Genomic DNA, 19,117 nt, shown 5'->3' with positions numbered 1-19,117 from the left:
AATTTTTTTTTTTTTTTTTTTTTTTTTTTTTAGTGTTTTTGGGTTGTCAATAGACCTTTATTTATTTATATGTGGTGCTGAGTATCGAACCCAGAACCTCACACATGCTAGGCAAGTGCTCTACCACTGAGCCACAACCCCAGCCCCACCTGCTGATCTTTTTGCATCCTTTTCCACTGTCTTGTACACTGTTACCAAAAAGATTTTCTTAAAATGCTTTCATTATATTATGGCTGTGATCACAGAACTCCAAACTGCTTCCCTGCACTTTTAAATTCTGCAAGACCTTCAAGGCTCAGTACAATGTGACCCCTAGATCTTCTATAGAAACATTCTCCACATCACCAGTGCTATTTGCCCTTCCTTCAACAAATGTACTCTGAGGGCTATGTGTCAGGTTTTCTCCCCACCATTTTGAGGTATAACTGATGAATAATAAATTATATATATTTAAAATGCTGAATTTGATCAGATTTGATTTATAAACTCATGAAACCACCAGAGTGAAGATACTGAATATACCTATCACTCCCCTAAGATTCCTTACATTCCTTTGTAATCCATTCCTCTTTCAAACCTCCTGCCCAATGCTATTCAACTGATAATTTTCCATCATTACAAAATATGCTTTTTCTAGAATTTTATATAAAGGGAATCAAATACTGTGATTCCTTATATTCTTGCTTTTTATTTAGCATATTTATTTATCATGTTGCTGCATGTAGCATTCCCCCATATGTATATATCATGATTTATTTATACATTCACCAATTGATCAACATTTGGGTTATTTCTACTTTGTAACTATTACGAATAATACTACTATAAACATTCATGCATAAGACTTTGTGTGAACATGTGTTTTCATTTTTTGGGGGGTAAATACAATAGGGATAGAACAACTGGGTCATATGGTAGGTATTTGTTTAACTTTTCAAGAAACTTTCAAAACTGTTTTCCAAAGTAAGACCAGCAACAAGTGAGCATATCAGCTGATCCACATTTTCACCAACACATGGCATAAAATCTTTTTTCATTTTGCTATGCTAGTGTGTTGTACTATCTCACTGTGCTTTTCTATGGTGCTGGGGATTGAGCCCAATTCCTCACTAGTAAACACTAGACCAGTGCTCTTCCTCTGAGCTGCACCCCAAGTTGCTTTTAATTTGAATTTCCTTAATAACTAAAAATAACAAACATCCTTTCATTTATCATCTGTCATAAATAAATCTCCTTGATGGTCTATACAAATATGTTGTCAGGCACTACTTTTAAGTATAGAGAATACAAAAATGACTGATATCTGCCTTCATGGAGCTCAAAGTATAGCAGGGAAGACAGCTGAACAAGTAATTATAAAAAATGTGATGTTTTGGGGCTTGAATTGTGGCTCAGTAGAACACTTGCCTAGCATGTGTGAAGTCCTGGGTTTGATTCTCAGCACTACAAACAAAAATAAAGGTCCATTAAGAACTAAAAAACTATTAAAAAAAAAAAAAAAAAAAGAATTGCCATTTTTTGAAAAATGTGATGTTTTATCATAAGAGGATACAAAAGTGGTAGGAGGAACGTGGGACTCGATGGGCATAAAAAAGGTTTACCTAGTCTAAGGGCTAAAGAAAATGCCACTGAAGAAGTGAAGTTAGCTCTCAGGAGATTAGATGTGTCAGAAAAGAGTAAGGATCAAGAAGTGTGGGGATCCTGGCAGAGGATGAGTATGTGTAAAGCCTTTTAGGTGAAAGCCATGTAGGGTGCTGAATTAGTTCGAATTCAATATGACTACAGGCAGAAGAAAAGACAACAGGTGGAGCAGGAGGCGGCAGGAGAAAGCCTGAGAAACTAGGCAAAAGAGTTTGAAAAATCTAACAGCAATCAGAGACCAGAACGAGGACAAGATCAGATTAGGTCTGTGATGGGAAGATCATTGTGACTCGTATGTGAGGAATGGACCCAGGCAGGAGAAACAGTGGCAAAGAAACCAACTGTGAGACTAATCTAGTATAAGTGGGAGATGATGGGAGTCTAGCAGCAGTGGAGAGAGGACAGATGGTTATCTAAATGTTATCCAGAGATGAAGTCAACAGAATTTGGAGATCACATGTGGGAGAGAGAAAGGTTAGAAAGTAGAGGAAGGGACAAAAAATAACTCCTAATTTGGAGCTCAGACAACTAGTGGTACCATTGACAGAGCCAGAGAAAGCTGGAGGAACAGTGATGACACATTCTGCTTGGGATGTGATGAGTCTGAGGTTTTACTGACACATCTTAAGGGGGTGTTGAGTAGGCAATTGAATATAAATGCCTAGAGCTCAGAGGATAAAATTTGGCATAACTTTAAGCTTCGGTAAGACTACCCAGAAAACCTGTATAGAAAAGAGAGAGGGGACAGGACCTAGCTCTGAGGAATCAAATTTATGGGACAGACATCCTTTTTTTCTATGTTCACCCATGCTGTGCCTTTCAATTCTTTTGTTAACCTCCCCAAAGGCCACCTACCCTTTAAAGGCCTGATTACCTGCTTCCATGGTGTCCAAAAATATCCTAGCTCACACTGTGTTCAGTTCTTTACCACAAAATCTGTGATTTATTTACAACTTTTTGAGAAACAATTTTTTTAAAGAATTTCTTTTTTGGTTGTAGATGGATCCAATACTTTTATTTTGTTAGTTTATTTTTTTAATGTGGTATAGAAAATCGAACCCAGAGCCTCCCACGTGCTAGGTGAGCACTCTACCACAATTTTTTAAGTAACAGTCTTCCAAGTTATTATAGAACATTTGTGACAGGAAACAAAAGAAATAATATGGCCAGATTTGTCATCATTAGCTAATCAGCAAGTCATTCAATTTGTCAAATAGGTTAATGATAATGGCCCCATAAGACCCAGAGGATGCAAGAGCAAATGAAAAAGACTAAATCACCATTGTTACCTAAAGTTTGGGGCCTATCCATTTATATCCCAGCGCCTAATCATCAAGTATAATTAAGTACTTATTCATTCATTTCTGTCTATAATCATACTTCCCATACACTCACCAAGCAAAAAGCCCATGAAAAATCTGCAGTAGCCTCTGATAACAGGAAGCCATTATGTGGTGCTCTTGAGCCTTCACTCCTGGTCCATCAACTTCACCATGATCCTCGGCAACTAAGCTCTAAAAAGAAAAACGAATTGTCCTAATTTCCCTTCAATTTTTCTTTGAAAAGGAAATCTCCAGTTCACTGGGTGATTTTTAAGTCTCTATAAGGATAAGATAGTCTTCTGACCTGGAAATAGTTGTGAATATTCTCCAGATGGTTACACATCGGGGTCAGCAGTTGAACAACACAATGAACAACTTCTGGGGTAGACTTCAGATGGAGATGTGAGAATCCAATATTCCGGTTTCCTTTATTCTACAATAAATTCAGAGTTATAAGGGAAGAAACTGTTAGACATCTTTTCTGAATCTACGTGTTCCTCATGGAGTTTAGTCAAACTTATGTCATTAAGTAGGACTGGGTGGGAGAAATGAGTTATTTGTCTAAGACTATATTCAGCAAAGGGATAAAAATCTTGCTCCATTTCTGAATGACTGAGATTAACCTTTCTAGAGTAAGAATAGTGTCTGATCAAGAAGTACAGACCCATCATAACTAAAGACATAAAACTCACACAAAAGTAGAAATCACTGTGCTCACTTGGGCAGTACATATACTAAAACTGGAACAATACAGAGATTAGCATGGCCCCTGCACAAGGATAACACACAAATTTGTGAAGTGTTCTATTAAAAAAATCATTTAGGTAGACAGAAATTTAGAACAAATAGTACAAAGAATCAAGTAACTATCTGTATCAATGTTTAAGTGCTGATACCCAAGACCTTCACATTGTACTGTTTGCATCATCAATTGCTTCCCCCAGCAGGTCCACATTTGTACCTTATGTACACACCTGAGGTTCTGGCCTCTCTAGGCAGCTGATTACGATACTAAGGCTTAGTTTAGGAGGCTGTTAAAACTAAAACCTAAGGGCTGGAGGTGTAGTTCAGTGGTAGAGCCCTTGCCTGGTCATTTGTGAGTCCCCAGGTTCAGCCACTGGCACCACAAACCAAAACAAAAAAACCCAAAACCTGTGCATAGATGAGAATTCAGGAATGTTCAGGGAATTTAGAAATAAATGTCTTATTATGGGTATCTTTTGTGTTTTCTGGGTTTCCATTTCTTTTCCTTTTTTTTTTTTTTGCAGTGCTATCAGACCTGGTGCCTCATGTGTGCTAGGCTAGTCCCAGAATCCTTCAATTCAAGGTGAATATGATCTGGCAATAGGGCTGCCACCATCTTACCCAGTGACCCAAACACAATGCAAAAAAAAGTGATAATTATTCACCACTACAAGCTTTGTTTCCAAATCCACTGAACCCAGGTTCTAAACTTGTACTTACACTAACCTTGAGAAAGGGGTTTCTCTTAGTAAAGGATGGTGTCAGCATATTATCTAACTTGTGAGAGAGATCTTCCAGCAAGAAAAGTAACTCAGGAGGCCCAAGCTGTACAACTTCTGTAGCCTGTGACATAGAAGAAAGATGGAATAATTCCAGATATGTCCTAGTCATTTTATTTTTGATACATTTCATAAACATTCCTCCCAACAGGTGAAGAATTGAATTTCTAATAAAAAAAAGAAAAAAATTTCCCTATCTCGTATAAAGAATGGCTGTTGTGTTCTATCAACTTATCAAAAAGTCAAGCATTTCCAAAATAAAACAAATTCTCAAGTTATTAAAGTAGGAATTTGAGACACAGTATACATTAGAAGTCATAATTTTTCTCTAATAAATTCCTTTGTGTATTTTTCCACCTGTGTAACCAAGATGTATCTCTTAAATATACTATGATAAAAATATGACTTAACTCAAGGCAACTGCACCTAATATACTTCTTTTCCTAATATTTTACTATTATAAACTATAGGTGGAAAGTATATTACATTGCCATAGGTGAAAAGGGTGAAATAGTCTCACTTTCAACTATTCACTTAACACACATTTATGGAGAATCTCCATGGGGAAACTAATGTAGCAAGAAATGAAAAAAAATATATATATATAAATCATATTCTGAAGGTGCCTATATTCTTACAAGTATCAGGTAAAAAAAAAAAATCTGTTATTATAAAAACCATTCTCTTATCAGAGTTTTGTACACACTTAGTTCAGACCATTAATATATTATAGGCCACCAATAGAACAGGTACTGCTAGTTATCTCTACTTTCTCTATTAGATTATAACCTATCTGAAAGCATGCATCATGCTAAAAGTACTAGTTTACTCCCACTATCTACATTAGTGGACATTCAACATCCTAAAAAAGTAAACACAGCTTTGACCTCTATAAACCAGAACAGTGCTCCTCTACAAAAGTAAACTAAGTAGTTTATTACCCTAAAGTCAAGAATAACATCAGCACAATATTTTATAGTCTATAACACCATAGAAGATGAGCACAAATACGCATTGTTATTCTCACATACAAAGGCATTTGAAGTCATCATTCTTTTTCCTTTTTTTCAGTGGTGGGAATTGAACTCAGGGCCTTGCCCACAGCCCTCTAAAAATTTCAATGTCACAGTGTTTCAATGTCACAGTGTTCTTTTTGAAATAAAAATAGAGCTAGGAATTTTGTGAAAGATGATTAATTTCTAAGATCCCAGTATGTCACTTACTTCTGTGTTCATTTCAGTATCTAAGATGAATTTGGTCACAAGTCCACAATGCAGAATAGAGAAGACCTCAATGTCCACCTCTCGAAAAAATGCACTGTAATTCTGTAGTGACACTGATGTTTTTCCTTCCTTCCCTGTGAGCTCCTGGGAAGAAAGTATCAGCAACCAAGAGAATAAAAAAAAGGTCTTCTGTATTAATCTAACTTTTTTTTTTTTTTTTGGCAGTACTGGGGAACCATTGATACTATCTACCAACACACTACACATTCCTAGCCCCGTATCAATCTAATTTTTAAAGAAGATTCCAAAGTGCAAATACACATTAATTTTATGCAAAAATTTACATTTCCATTACATCATCACCTTCTTTTCACAAAAATCCCTAAATATTCTAAGGCAGAGCACTTAATTTCATGTGGAAATATAAGTCAACATCAAGACTCTTGGTTGGCTTCTGCTTAGGGATAATATTAAGCAGATCATGACATTATAATTTGGTAAAGAAAAATATGAGCTTAGGGCAATATGATCTGGCTTCAACTCCTAGCTCAAGCACTTACTGTGTGACCTTGGGCAGGTTACTCATCCTCCTTGGGTCTTAGTTGCCTCATGTATTAAATATAGACATTAATACCAACCATAGAAAAATTATTGGAATCATACATAATAAATTACATTAAAAAGTGGTAACTGAAAAACAGAAATAATTGGGTTCCACATGGTTCAGGCAATTTCACAAATACATGAAAACCATTCCATGAATAGTACAAAGTTCTGGTACTAATCAATTACCAGAAACTGTCTAAAGCATTTCAAGTTATCTCAATTCATTGAGAAATTGATAATCTGGGGTCAGAATGAGAAGGAGCTTAAGAAATATAATTTTAAAAGACTGACAACTTGATAATTGCTATGAGAGAGAATTCAAGTACCACTGGGGTACAGAACAAGGGAAGTAAAACATGCAAGAAAATAATTAGGGAAAATAACTAAGTATGTGGGAGGCAAGAGGATTTAGGAGTATAATTTGAATTTTGTTATTCAGAGAGTCCTCCAAGGGCTGGGAGAATAAAGCCGGCTCTCTAAAGATCTTACTGGGCTGCTGCACACCTTTGTCACACACCCACCACTCCAATACCTTCTCTAGCTGGCTTCTACCAGTTGGCACAGCATCACATTCTGAATTATCCTCTTTTGAAAGTGTGTCAGGGGAGGGTGCTTTGCTGCCATCTGCTTTTCGTTTCCTTCCTCCTTGTGTTTCAAAGAGAAAAAGAAACTCAAGAATCAAAACACATGCTTTGCCAAATATTTCTGCTCTCAAGAAATAACTTTTGAACACTACCTACAGGTAAAAGAAGTTAATTTTATGACCAAATTATAGTACATTTATAAGCCTACTAACAAAGAGGTTTAATTACATCATCTTTCCAATTACTGATGCCTCAATATATAACCTCTTGGGTTAATTCAACGTGGCTCAGATAGCGGTAAGACAAAAGAATATACTCACCTATCTTTCCTGTTTTTCTGTTTTTTGCTGAAGCAGCAGAATTGCTATGAGGTATTACATCTAAAGTTTCCAAGTCAAAGTTTGCAAGAGGAGGAACATAGTCTGGGGTAACTGAAATAGAGCAGGCAGAAGCCCAATGTATACCAACCATATATCACCATCAGACATGGGATGCAACCACCCACTTGGCTAAAAACCAATTTCTAAAATTACCAATTATAGCAGTGAATTTTTGTAAGACACATTTAAGTCAACTGATATTGTTTTCATAAGCAAATGGCCAGAGAACTTACAGGAAAATTATATTACCATGATTGATAATGATCAATTAACATAAAACCATTCTAAATGATGATATAAAATAACCAAACAGATAAGGACTAAAAATAAACAGACTAACATTTAAAACCTAACAATATTAATAACATTTGATCACACAGCAGTTTGCTTTATACCCATTTATTTTAGATGAAATTTAAGGGAGGCTTCATATTTTCTTCAGAGAAATCAAGCTAGAACTTCCAACCAGTTTATTTAATAATCAAAAGGTATGAAGAGGTCTTTATGTATACATAAATTTATTTATTGTGTGTGTGTGGGAGGGGTACTGATGAGGATTAAACCCAGGAATGTTCTGCTAATAACTCCTAGTCCTTTTTATTTGAGATAGGGGCTCATTAAGTTGCCCAGGCTACCCTGAGCCTATGAAGTAGCTGAGTTTACAGTCATGCTATCACACCCGGCAAGGTCTTAATCCTTACTCCTGGTTCATGACTATGTTTTTTTTTTTTTGTTTGTTTGTTTTATTTTTTTAAGAGAGAGAGAGAGAGAAAGAGAGAATTTTTTAATATTTATTTTTTAGTTTTCGGCGGACACAACATCTTTGTATGCGGTGCTGAGGATCGAACCTGGGCCGCATGCATGCCAGGCGCATGCACTGCTGTTTGAGCCACATCCCCAGCCCTCATGACTATGTTTAAGAAGGCAAAAGGTCACTGGAAGTTTAACATCCAAAACAGCAAAGTAGCTTGGTACAGTGGTACATGTCTATCTATATTCCCAGCTACTCAGATGCTGACGCTGAAGGATCACAAGTTTGAGGCCAGCCTAGGCAGCTTAGCAAGACTAACATAATAACATAAATTAAAACTTTAAAAAGAGCTGGGGCCAGGCTGGGGCTATGGCTCAGAGGTAGAGCGCTCACCTGCCATGCGTGAGGCACTGGGTTCCATCCTTAGCACCACATAAAAATAAAATGAAGATATTGTATCCACCTATAACTAAAAATAAATATTTTTTTATAAAAAGAGAGAGAGAGAGAGCTGGGGCATAACTCAGTAGCAGAGTGTCCCTGGGTTTAATTCCAAGCACTGCAAAAATAAATAAATAAATAAATAGGCTTCTTGTTGTTTTTTTTTTTTAATTTTGTTTAGTAGTAGATAGACAAAATACCTTTGTTTTATTTATTTACTTTTATGTGGTGCTAAGGATCAAATCCAGAGCCTCACATGTGTTAGGCAGGCGTCCTACCACTGAGCTACAACCCCGGCCCTGGCTTCTTACTCTTGAGAAAGCCCACACTTAGCACTCCTTACTTTCTTAAGTAATTTTCTGCTTATGCTTATAAATAAATAAATAAATTTTAAAGTAGCAAAGTAACTTTAAATAGCCCAACCAATGTTTTATATAAAATAGTTTTTTGGGCACTACTACAGATTAAACCCAGGGCCTTGCACATGCAAGGCACATAATTTTTTATATTTTATTTCCTTTTATATTTTATTTCCTTAAGCAATAGGATCTCTCAGAGAAAAACAGAAGTACTCATCAAAAATTTTGTTCAGGGCTGGGGCTATAGCTCAGTGGTAGAGCACCTGCCTCACACGTGTGAGGCACTGGCTTTGATCCTCAGCCCCACATAAAAATAAATAAAGATATTGTATCCAACTACAACTAAAAAATAAAAATAAAAATTTGTTGAGCACACATCCTTCTTGATCTAGAGGTATAGGAAACTGCTGTCACTGAGCCAGGCTCAATAGCTTAGTTCCTTATTTCCTTGCCACTGACCTTACTAGGGCTACCAATATAGGACTTCCTTACCTGCTAAGTACTTTTCCAGAATTTCCTGCAGTTCTACAATGTTCTTTAATCGAGAGAGCACCTTCCCCTTCATCTCAGGTGATGTCTGTCTGCAGAAGGCATTTACAACCTGCAAAGTGCAAACTACATTTTCATCCTTTGAACTTTTTAGATTTCAATCTTATTTGCATTATTTCCCAGATCTGAAAGATGTCACTAAGCAGCATATCTGTGAATTTAGTCTGTGCTACAGTTTGGATCATGAATATCCCCAAAAGGCTAATGTGGTAGTCAGTCACAGTGGCTCATGACTGTAATACCAGCGAATTGGGAGGTTGAGGCAGGAGAATCACAAGTTGGAAACCAGCCTGGGCAGCTTGGCAAGATCCTAAATAAAAAATGGGTCTGGGGCTGGGGATGTGGCTCAAGCGGTAGCGCGCTCGCCTGGCATGCGTGCGGCCGGCCCGGGTTCGATCCTCAGCACCACGTACAAACAAAGATGTTGTGTCCGACGAAAAACTAAAAATAAATAAATAAATTCTCTCTCTCTCTCTCTCTCTCTCCCTCCCTCCCNATTAAAAAAATTCTCTCTCTCTCTCTCCTCTCTCTTTAAAAAAAAAAAAAATGGGTCTGTAGGGTTGGGGTTGTGGCTCAGCATTAGAGCACTTGTCTAGCGTGTGCGAGGCACTGGGTTTGATCCTGAGCACCACATAAAAATAAATAAATGTCAAACTGCAACTTAAAAACAAAACAAAAAAAAGTTTCTTTAAAGAAAAAAATAGGCTTGCAGATTTGACTCAGTGGTAAAGTGCTTCCCTAGTATATGCAAGGCCCTAGGTTCAATCCTCAGCACTACAAAAAAAAAAAAAAGAGAAAGAAAGGGGAAAAAAATAGCTCACATCTCCCCAAGTATGGTGCTATTGGGAGGGGTAGAGCCTTTTAGAGGTGGGGCCTCAGGGAAGGTTCTGTGGACATCAGAGGGTGTGCCTTTGAAGGGACTTATGGGACCCCCGTTTCTTCATCTTTTGATTCCTAGCTATGGGGGGTCCACCACATGCTCCTTATCATAATGTGCTGCACTATCACATGCTCAAAGCAGTGCTGCAACTGAATGGACCGGAATCTCAAAAACTATGAATTAAAATAAACCTTTTCTCAAAGTTAATCTTCTCAAGTATTTTGTTAATAGTGATGGAAAGCTGATTAACAAAGTCAATAATGTAACTATTCTCAACAAAGTGGTACAGAGGAAAACATATCCCTAGGCTAAAACACAAGAAAGATGACTTTTAATCCTAGTTCTACTTTATACTACTTTATAAAAAAAAGGAGAATAGCTGGAGAACACAAATTCTAGTGATACAAGTCTTACTCTGCTACTTACTAGCTGTGACCTTGGCTCAATCTAACTTTTCTGAGATTTTATTTCTTCAACCATAAAATACAAATATAGTTGTTGTATGAATTAAATAACATAAAGAAATCATCTCAGCACTTAAACATTTTAATGACTTTGCACTCTGTACATGAAACCCTATGTGTAAAACGAGGTCAAACACCTCTCCTGCCCATATCAAAATAAAACTGTGACAATCAAATTTAAGTTCATTCAAGCGCACAAACATTCTCTGAAATAAAATGCAAGGGAAAGTCAGTGAGAGGGTAGTAAAGATGTTGCCACTGCTGTCAAACACAAACATGTTCTGAAGGAAGGGAAACTACCAGCACTCATCTCATTTATTCCAAACAACAGCACATGCCTATGCTAAAATACGCATCATTTCCACAGTGGAGATGTGAAGAGTTCATTCTCAGCAGAGGAGGCTGGGAGGAGGCAAAGCTGGGCTACATGAGCAAAGTACTTTGATTTAGTGAGTTGAAGAAGTACACAGAATTGGAGAGTAGTGAGATGTGGGATGTAATAGCTAGAGAGGCACACAGGCATTAGTGCTTGGTGGAGACTTTTCAGGGAGTCTTATGAGAGCCAAGAAAACAGTTTTGTTTTGAAAAAAACAATGGACAATAGGTGAAATATCCTAGCAACTCTGCTCACCTCTCGGAACCAGTTGAGGGTAAGAAATATGAGTGAACACATGAAGGAATGCTCCTTGAGAGACATGGACTCCAGCTTCTCTCCAGGCTCCAAGTCAGTAAGGAATATAGGACAATCTGAGGGAGAAGAAAAAATATTTCCAACACCTTTAGCTTAAACCAAAAAAATCTGGTTGTGCCCCTGGATTACTAACTTTTCACCTTATTTCATATTTGAGGGTCAAGCTTTGATTCACCTCAAAAAATACTTCCATACTAGTTTCAAAAAAATACTTGGATATTACACAGCAAACAACAAATATAATTAGGAAGTTTCTATAAGAATTATGGACAGAAACACTAGGAAGTAATATGAAACTACAACAACAATTGATCTATTAACATATGGGATTCCATTCAGACTATTTTGTCTCTGGAATCCCATCATTATTGCTATACCACTCTATGAAGTTAGAAAATTGCTTTCCACATACACCATGTACTGGTATGGTCCTTGTCTATGTATACCAAAAGGTCACAAAGAAGAAAGGATCTGAGAGCTTTCTCCTATACCTAAGAGACCATCAATCTCCTCCAGGTTTCCATTATGTTGTCTTGCCACACAAAGTCTCAATAACCGGAAATGGGGAGCCAGGCACAACGGAGACACCAATCTGGGAAAGAAAAACCCACTGCTAGAACACACTCTATTGTCACAGTTATGTCAGTCCAAGCCTATTAGGAGCTCAAGTTTATAATTAAAAAGTTTGCCCACAATAAATGTCTACTTTCTTGCCATTTTTCCCAATGGCAAGAATGCTCAGCAAACAATCACCTAAATTATAGGAAGGTGGGGAGTATGTGGAATGAACGTGAAGCAGAACTGAGATCAAGGAAGGTGTGACAGAGACAGAGGTAGCCAAGATATTCATGAGAGGAAAGAAAGAAATAATGAATAGAGAAAATAGCCTCACTGGAATGTCTGTTGGCTCTCAGACAGGCAACACAAATCTCAACTCTAGGATCCAAGAAAAAAACAAAAACTCTTCCAGTCTCTCTATTCCCTCCAAATACCATCTCTTTTGGAATAAAGTCTTTTTTTTAAAATATTTTATTTTTTAGTTATAGATGGACATAATAACTGTTATTTATTTTTATGTGGTGCTGAGGATCGAACCTGGTAGCTCATAAGTGTTAGGCAAATGCTCCACCACTGAGCTAAAAATCCCAGCCCCTTGGAATCAAGTTGTTTGACTCAAGCTTTCCTCAGATGGAAAAAACTATGGGCATTTCCTATAAACATTCAAAATATCAACAGAGGTTATAGAAAAGAAAACTTGTACTGACTTTTTGCCTGGTTCCTGTGAAGTCATTTGACTTCCCTCTTTTTCAAATTCCTGAGAAAATAGCAGTGGCAGGAGGTTGATGACGATCCCATCACGAGTATCATATTCTTCCAGACCATAGAGAGCTTTCACAGGAAACGGAAAGTCACTGTGAAGAGAACCCAGAAGCTGATGCTCAAGCTCAGGATTAAGTAAGGTTATAAGAGAAACCACTAGAACAAGCCAATTTCAAACAAAAGTACTATGGAGAAAAGTTAGAAATGGGGAATAGAACAAGTGAGCAATCTTAGCAATTCTGGAGTTGGGGGTGCAGGACTGTTGGGGGCTTGGAGGAAAGAAGCAGAGGGAGTGGGCAGATTTGGCTGAGGTCAAGGGTATTCTGAAGTTTGCAACAGTTACTGATTGAACTGAGGCAACTTCTTTACCACTACTACCAAACCAATTCTTACCCTTCTGGAACAACACAGAAATCCACCACAAAGGCATCTTGGAAATCATTAAAGACAGTTGGTCCAATCCATTCCTTCAGGAAACAAAAAAGAAACAGTAGTTCAGGATGTACTTGTGATAGAGATGTACTTTCCCTAGACAAATGATTGTTAACCTTTCTAAGCCTCAGTTCCTCATTTCTAAAAAGGAGAAAGTAGGAAAGACAGAATGCATAGAAAGTGCTTAGCCGAGTACTTGGCATAGAATAGGGCTCTCAAACGAATGATGTCTATCAACACCTCCATCAATTCTCCTCCTCCTCCTCTTCGTAACTATTATCATGAGAAGGAGGCATCAGAGGAGAGCCCTGAAACAGGGAAGGGTAGAACAGCCTTTCCATTAAAATGTGGGAGAACTCACAGAATAATCTATTTTCACACTATAACAGACAGAATTTGAGGCTCTCATGCTTTACTGATTTAAGAAAAGCCACAGCCTTACCAAGGTTTCTGGAGTTAGTTTCCCTTCTTGGATTAGGTTGGCAAACTCATCATAATAAAGTGCAGAGGCCCGAGGAGACTGCTCACTACAGGAATGAACCAACTGCAACAAGGAGGTCACCTGGAGTGGTGGAAGAGAATGAATGCTTCACCCCTCCCTAAGCTCCATTTACTCCATTCAATATCAAGCTCCTTCCAACATTAATGGCAAAGCTCTACCTCTCACTTGAGGTTTTCCTGAGCCTCCTGACTAGTCTGTCTCTATCTAGTCACATACTTTCTCCAATACATAAGACATATGCAGTCTCATTAATTTTTTCTAAAGCAAAAGCTACAATTATTTCAATTCTATGCTAAGAAAACTTAAGGATTACCTCTGCTTAAAAAGTAAAATAAAAATATCTGATATTCACATCCCTATGTTTTCTATCTCTGAACTAGCTTATTTTTTTATATACCTTTTTATTTATTTGTTTATTTATTTTTATGTGGTGTTGAGGATTGAATCCAATTCCTCACATGGGCTAGGCAAGTCTCTACCACTGAACTATAACCATGGCTCCCTCTGAATTAGATTTAAGTACACTTATTATCCCCTATACTCCAACCAACCTGCAACTCTTTTTCATTTTTGGCTATGCTGGGGATGGAACCCAGGGCCTTGTACACACCAGGTAAACGATCTAACACGGAACCACCCTGCTACTCTTTAAACATGGCTCATTGTTCTTGGTAAGAATTTATAGTTTAGGGGCTGGGGTTATGGCTCAATAGTAGAGTGCTCGTCTAACATATGAAAGGCCCTAGGTTCAATCCTCAGCACCACATAAAAATAAATAAATTAATTAATAAAGGCATTGTGTCCAACTACAACTAAAAAAATTTTTTTTAAAATTTATAGTTTAATTGGAGAGATTAAACAGATACAGAAATAGGGTCTATATCAATAGATTCTAAGTGTGCCGATAATGGTAAACATCATAAGAGGTATGAGTTCAGGAAATCAAATTATTAAAAACAAGTACTCTTTCTAGTCAACTGACAGTAATGAGAAACAATTCATATTACTCATAAATATATTTGACTATACTGCACAAACTCACCTGTGTACACTGCTCATTGTTCAGGTCATCTCTCCTTTGGGTCAAAGCAGATATAATTCTAGAAACAAGAATTTTAGTTTCATTTTGTAAAATTTTATTTATTTACAAGTTTAAGAACCCTGCCTTCCCTGAGGCAGAAGATAAAAGTTTATGAAGGCATGGAGGAGTATTATTTTGTCCACAAAAATGTGGATTAGAGCAAAGGACAGCTATCTAATATATATTTTTATGATTTTTGTTTTGTTTTGGCTTGGGATGTGGAAGGCAGTCTCACTATGTTGCCCAGATTGGTCTTAAACTTCTGGGCTTACGTAATCCTCCTGTCTCTGTTCCCCAAGTGCTAAGATCTTGGTAGGCGCCAACACACCCAGCTCATACATTTTTTTTTAAGGGCACAGAAAATTAGTAAAAATAATACAAATAAGGGCAAGTACTTTTTTTTTTCTCTTTAGATTGGATCTACCTATGTTGACTCAGGCTGGCCTCTTAAACCCCTGGCCTGAAGTGATCCTCCTGTCTCAGCCTCCTGGGTAGCTGGAACTATGATGTGAACCACCATGCCTGCTGAAGGCAAACACTTCTTAAGTGTACACTATGTGCTGGACACTGCTCTAACCACTTAATACATTCAGTAACTATGAACTAAATATTATTATTGTCCTCATTTCACAGATGTGAGGTAACTTGCCCAAGATCATTCAGCTAGTACACAAAGAAGCCAGGATTTGACTCCAGGCAAGCAGTGTGGCTTCAGTGAATAAATTCTTAACCAATACACAATGAGGCCTCTTCAGATTATTAATGTTGATTCTAAGGATGTATCCTGGGGTCTTGGGAATTTCTGATAAATAATTCCAAAAAGCATGAATTAAACTAATGTCAGTTTGAAATGGCAACACCGTTATCAAACCCCAAATCCAACATGACTTTAGATGTTACAATCCGGGAGCAAAAAGGGAGGAAATCTACAAGGAAGACCTTATTCATACCAAACATGAAGTTTTAGACAGAATTAACACAGCAATGTAGACCTGCACGATTCACTGCCTACGTGAGGAGCAGATACAGAAAAAAAATACATTGCAGGAAGATCAAATTTCTCCTTTTTTTTTTTTTTTTAATGAAAGACTTCTAGAACTGTATCTCTGGGCAATTTCTAGGTGGTTTTTTTTTTTTTTTTTTGAAGAGGGGTAACATGACTTTATTTATTTATGTGGTGCTAAGAATCAAAGACAATGTTTCACCCATGCTAGGCAAGAACCCTACCACTGAACTACAGTCCCAATTCCTAGTGTTTAACCAACAAAATATAATGACTTTGATCACAATTCTGTAAATATTATATATGGTATACATAGTCAAGATTAGAAGGGAAGATAGAAAAGTAGCAAAAGACATTAGTTAACTTCTCTTATGACCCCCAGTACTGGGGCATGAAACCGGAGCACCATACCACTAAGCTATTTCTGCAGCCCTTTTAATTAATTAATTTTTAGTTGTTGATGGACCTTTATTTTATTCATTTATTTATATGCGATGCTGAGAAGCAAACCCAGTGCCTCACACAAGTAATCGCTCTACCAGTGAGCCACATCCTCAGTCCACTTTAATTTTTTTGTTTGTTTTTGGTACTGGAAATTGAACTCAGGAGCACTCAACCACTGAGGACATCCTCAACCCTATTTGTATTTTTATTTAGAAATAGGGTCTCACTGAGTTACTAAACACCTCACTATTGCTGAGGTTGGCTTTGAACTCATGATCCTCCTGACTCAGCCTCCCAAGCCACTGGAATTACAGGTGTGTGCCATCATGCCTGGCTCTCCCTTTAATCTTTTGAGACAGGATCTCACTAAGTTGCCCAGGCTAGCCTTGTCTTTCTTCAGCCTCCAAGAAGCTAGAATTACAGGTGTACAACACTGCACCTGGTTTCTATCAGCTTTAATGTCTACTGTTAAAGCACAAAGTAACATTTTATTTTCTAAGGCAGCAACTTGATTGATGGATCTTGAGACACACAAGTCAGAATCTTCACGCATACCTGTCTGTCGCCATGACACCAGCCATGGTGATAGCACCAATAATACCAATAAGTTTATACTTAAATATGGTGCTAGAGAGCTGCTTCCGTACCACCAGATGCATGTCATCCTGCAATGAGAGAAAGATGGAGAAAGATGAAGATGCTGGAATGGCACAGCAAAAGAATCTACGGATGCTGAGCTTAAAAGAAAACTAGAGTAGGAAGGGTTCTGTCATTTACTATGTGATCTTCAGCAAATTGTTTAATCTCTCTGAGTCTCAAATTTTTCTCTATAAAATGGAAAAGATTGCTTTAAGGATTAGAGACAAATTATAAAAAATTTCTAGAACACTGCCTGGCACATGATAGACATTCAATAACAAACTGTTATTATCACCATGGTGGATGTTCTATATGGTTATGTCCCTGTTCCTGGCTTCCTCAAAATATTATAAATCACCAAATGACCCAGCAATTCTATTCCTAAGTATACATCCAAAAAATAGAAACTAAAACAAATGTATACCAATGTTCATAATAGCATTATTCAAATAGCCAGAGGTAGAAACCACCCAAGTGTCCATCAATAAATGAAATAAACTGTGGTATATATAAAATTGATTATACAGCTATAATAAACAGTTAATTCTGGGGGCTGGTGTTGTGGCTCAGTGATAGAGTGCTTGCCTAGCTCATGCGAGCCCTAGGTTCGATCCTCAGAACCACACAAAAATAAATAAATAAAATAAAGGTATTGTGTCCAACAACAACCAAAACATAAATATTAAAAAAAAAAAGAGTGAGTCTTGACATATCCTACAACATAGACAAACCTTTAAGACATTATACCAAGTGAAATAAGCCAGACACATAAAGACAAATATTGTATGATTCCACTTATATGAGGTATCTGGAATAGACAAATCCATAGACAGTGGTTTAGAGATTAGGAGGTGCTGAGAGCAGGGAAATATAAAATTATTGGCTAAAGAGTAAAAGATTTCTATTTGGGATGATGAGAAACTCCTAAAATCAGAGGAAATGTTTGCTCTTTGTTTTTATGCACATAAATGGTTACACTGTAGCCTTTTCATACATAAATATAACACATTTTGATCATTTCCATCCCCATTAGCCCCCTTCCCCTCCCTGCTCCCTTTCTACCTTCTCTAATCAGACTCCCTTCTACTTTCATGATCTTTTTAAAATTTTCCCCTATATTCCACATGAGAAAAAACATTCAATACTTGTCTTTCTGAGCCAGGTAATGTTCTAGAAATTTTTTATAATTTGTCTCCAATCCTTAAAGCAATCTTTTCCATTTTAGAGGAAAAATTTGAAACTCAGAGAGATGAAACAATTTGCTGAAGATCACACAGTAAATGATAGAATCCCTCCTGGTCTAGTTTTGTTTTTTTTTAACCCAGCACCCATAGATTCTTTTGCTGTGCCATTCCAGCATCTTCTCCTTTCTCTGGCTTATTTGCCCTATCATGATGATCTCATGCCACTGAATTATTCACCTAAAAACTGTTAAAATGGTAAATTTTATGTTAAGTATATTTTACTAATTTAAAAATAATGAAGGCAACCAACAATAAAATTAAAAAAATAAAAATAAAAATAATGAAGGGGGTTGGCAGTAGAGTGCTTGGGTTCAGTTGGCAGTAGAGTGTGAGGCCCTGGGTTCAATCCTCAGCACCATATAAAAATAAATAAAATAAAGATATTGTGTCTAACTACAACTAAAAAATAAATATATATAAAATAGAATCAATACCTTATAAAAAATAAAAATAATGAAGTAGTTTTACATCATTGATAATGAAGAAATCTCCAATATAGTCTTCTAAATGCAAAAAGCAAAGACATAGAATAAGAGGAGGGAGGGGAAGACCACAGATAAACACAAATTTGTAAATGCTCAGAATTCTCAGAAAGATATAATAGGGATACTGTCATTAGAAAGACAATTCAGATGCCTAGAATACTGGGAGAGAGGGAGTTATTTTTTACTATATATCTTCTATACACTTTGGTTTTTTTTTTAAATTTTTTTTGTAGTTGTAAATGCACAGAATTTATTTTAATTTTTATGTGGTGCTAAGGATCAAACCCAGTGCCTCACACATGCTAGGCAAGTGCTTTGTCACTGAGCTACAGCCCCAGCCGCCTTCTATACATCTTGAATTTTGTATCACATGTATATATTATCTTGCCAAAATATTTTTTTAATTAAGAAGCACTGGTTGTTCAAACTATAGTCCAATACAGATTACCACCACAAGGTGGCACTAAAGATACAAAATCACTAGGAGTTATAATTCCAACCTAACTGCTCTTAATTTATTTATATAGAGAGGGGGGAGAAGGGAGAGGGGGGG

The 19,117-nt window shown here is 37.0% G+C and overlaps 1 protein-coding gene and 1 non-coding gene across 3 annotated transcripts in view; one reads left to right on the top strand and one right to left on the bottom strand.

Annotated features, from left to right (window-relative positions):
* The window catches only part of Fancd2 (FA complementation group D2), a 57,937-nt gene that overhangs the window by 15,156 nt on the left and 23,664 nt on the right, over positions 1-19,117 (bottom strand). The window contains exons 19-32 of one of the 2 annotated variants that reach the window (XM_048787099.1): positions 16,752-16,861; positions 14,711-14,768; positions 13,609-13,728; positions 13,128-13,201; positions 12,680-12,826; positions 11,906-12,006; positions 11,355-11,470; positions 9,323-9,431; positions 7,220-7,330; positions 6,848-6,960; positions 5,710-5,853; positions 4,428-4,550; positions 3,268-3,396; positions 3,037-3,155 (exon numbers count right to left, since the gene is read on the bottom strand). In XM_048787099.1, coding sequence (XP_048643056.1) covers positions 3,037-3,155; positions 3,268-3,396; positions 4,428-4,550; positions 5,710-5,853; positions 6,848-6,960; positions 7,220-7,330; positions 9,323-9,431; positions 11,355-11,470; positions 11,906-12,006; positions 12,680-12,826; positions 13,128-13,201; positions 13,609-13,728; positions 14,711-14,768; positions 16,752-16,861 — 1,574 coding nt within the window. The remainder of the gene's footprint in view (positions 1-3,036; positions 3,156-3,267; positions 3,397-4,427; positions 4,551-5,709; positions 5,854-6,847; positions 6,961-7,219; positions 7,331-9,322; positions 9,432-11,354; positions 11,471-11,905; positions 12,007-12,679; positions 12,827-13,127; positions 13,202-13,608; positions 13,729-14,710; positions 14,769-16,751; positions 16,862-19,117) is intronic. The other variant, XM_048787100.1, reaches the window with a different exon arrangement.
* On the top strand, positions 3,674-3,777 carry LOC125611764. The gene has a single exon (XR_007342018.1). It is a non-coding gene; the product is annotated as a U6 spliceosomal RNA (small nuclear RNA).

The sequence above is a fragment of the Marmota marmota genome, unplaced genomic scaffold, assembly GCF_001458135.2.
Source record: "Marmota marmota marmota unplaced genomic scaffold, marMar, whole genome shotgun sequence".
Taxonomy (NCBI): domain Eukaryota; kingdom Metazoa; phylum Chordata; class Mammalia; order Rodentia; family Sciuridae; genus Marmota; species Marmota marmota.
This window is presented reverse-complemented; position numbering and strand designations above follow the sequence as displayed.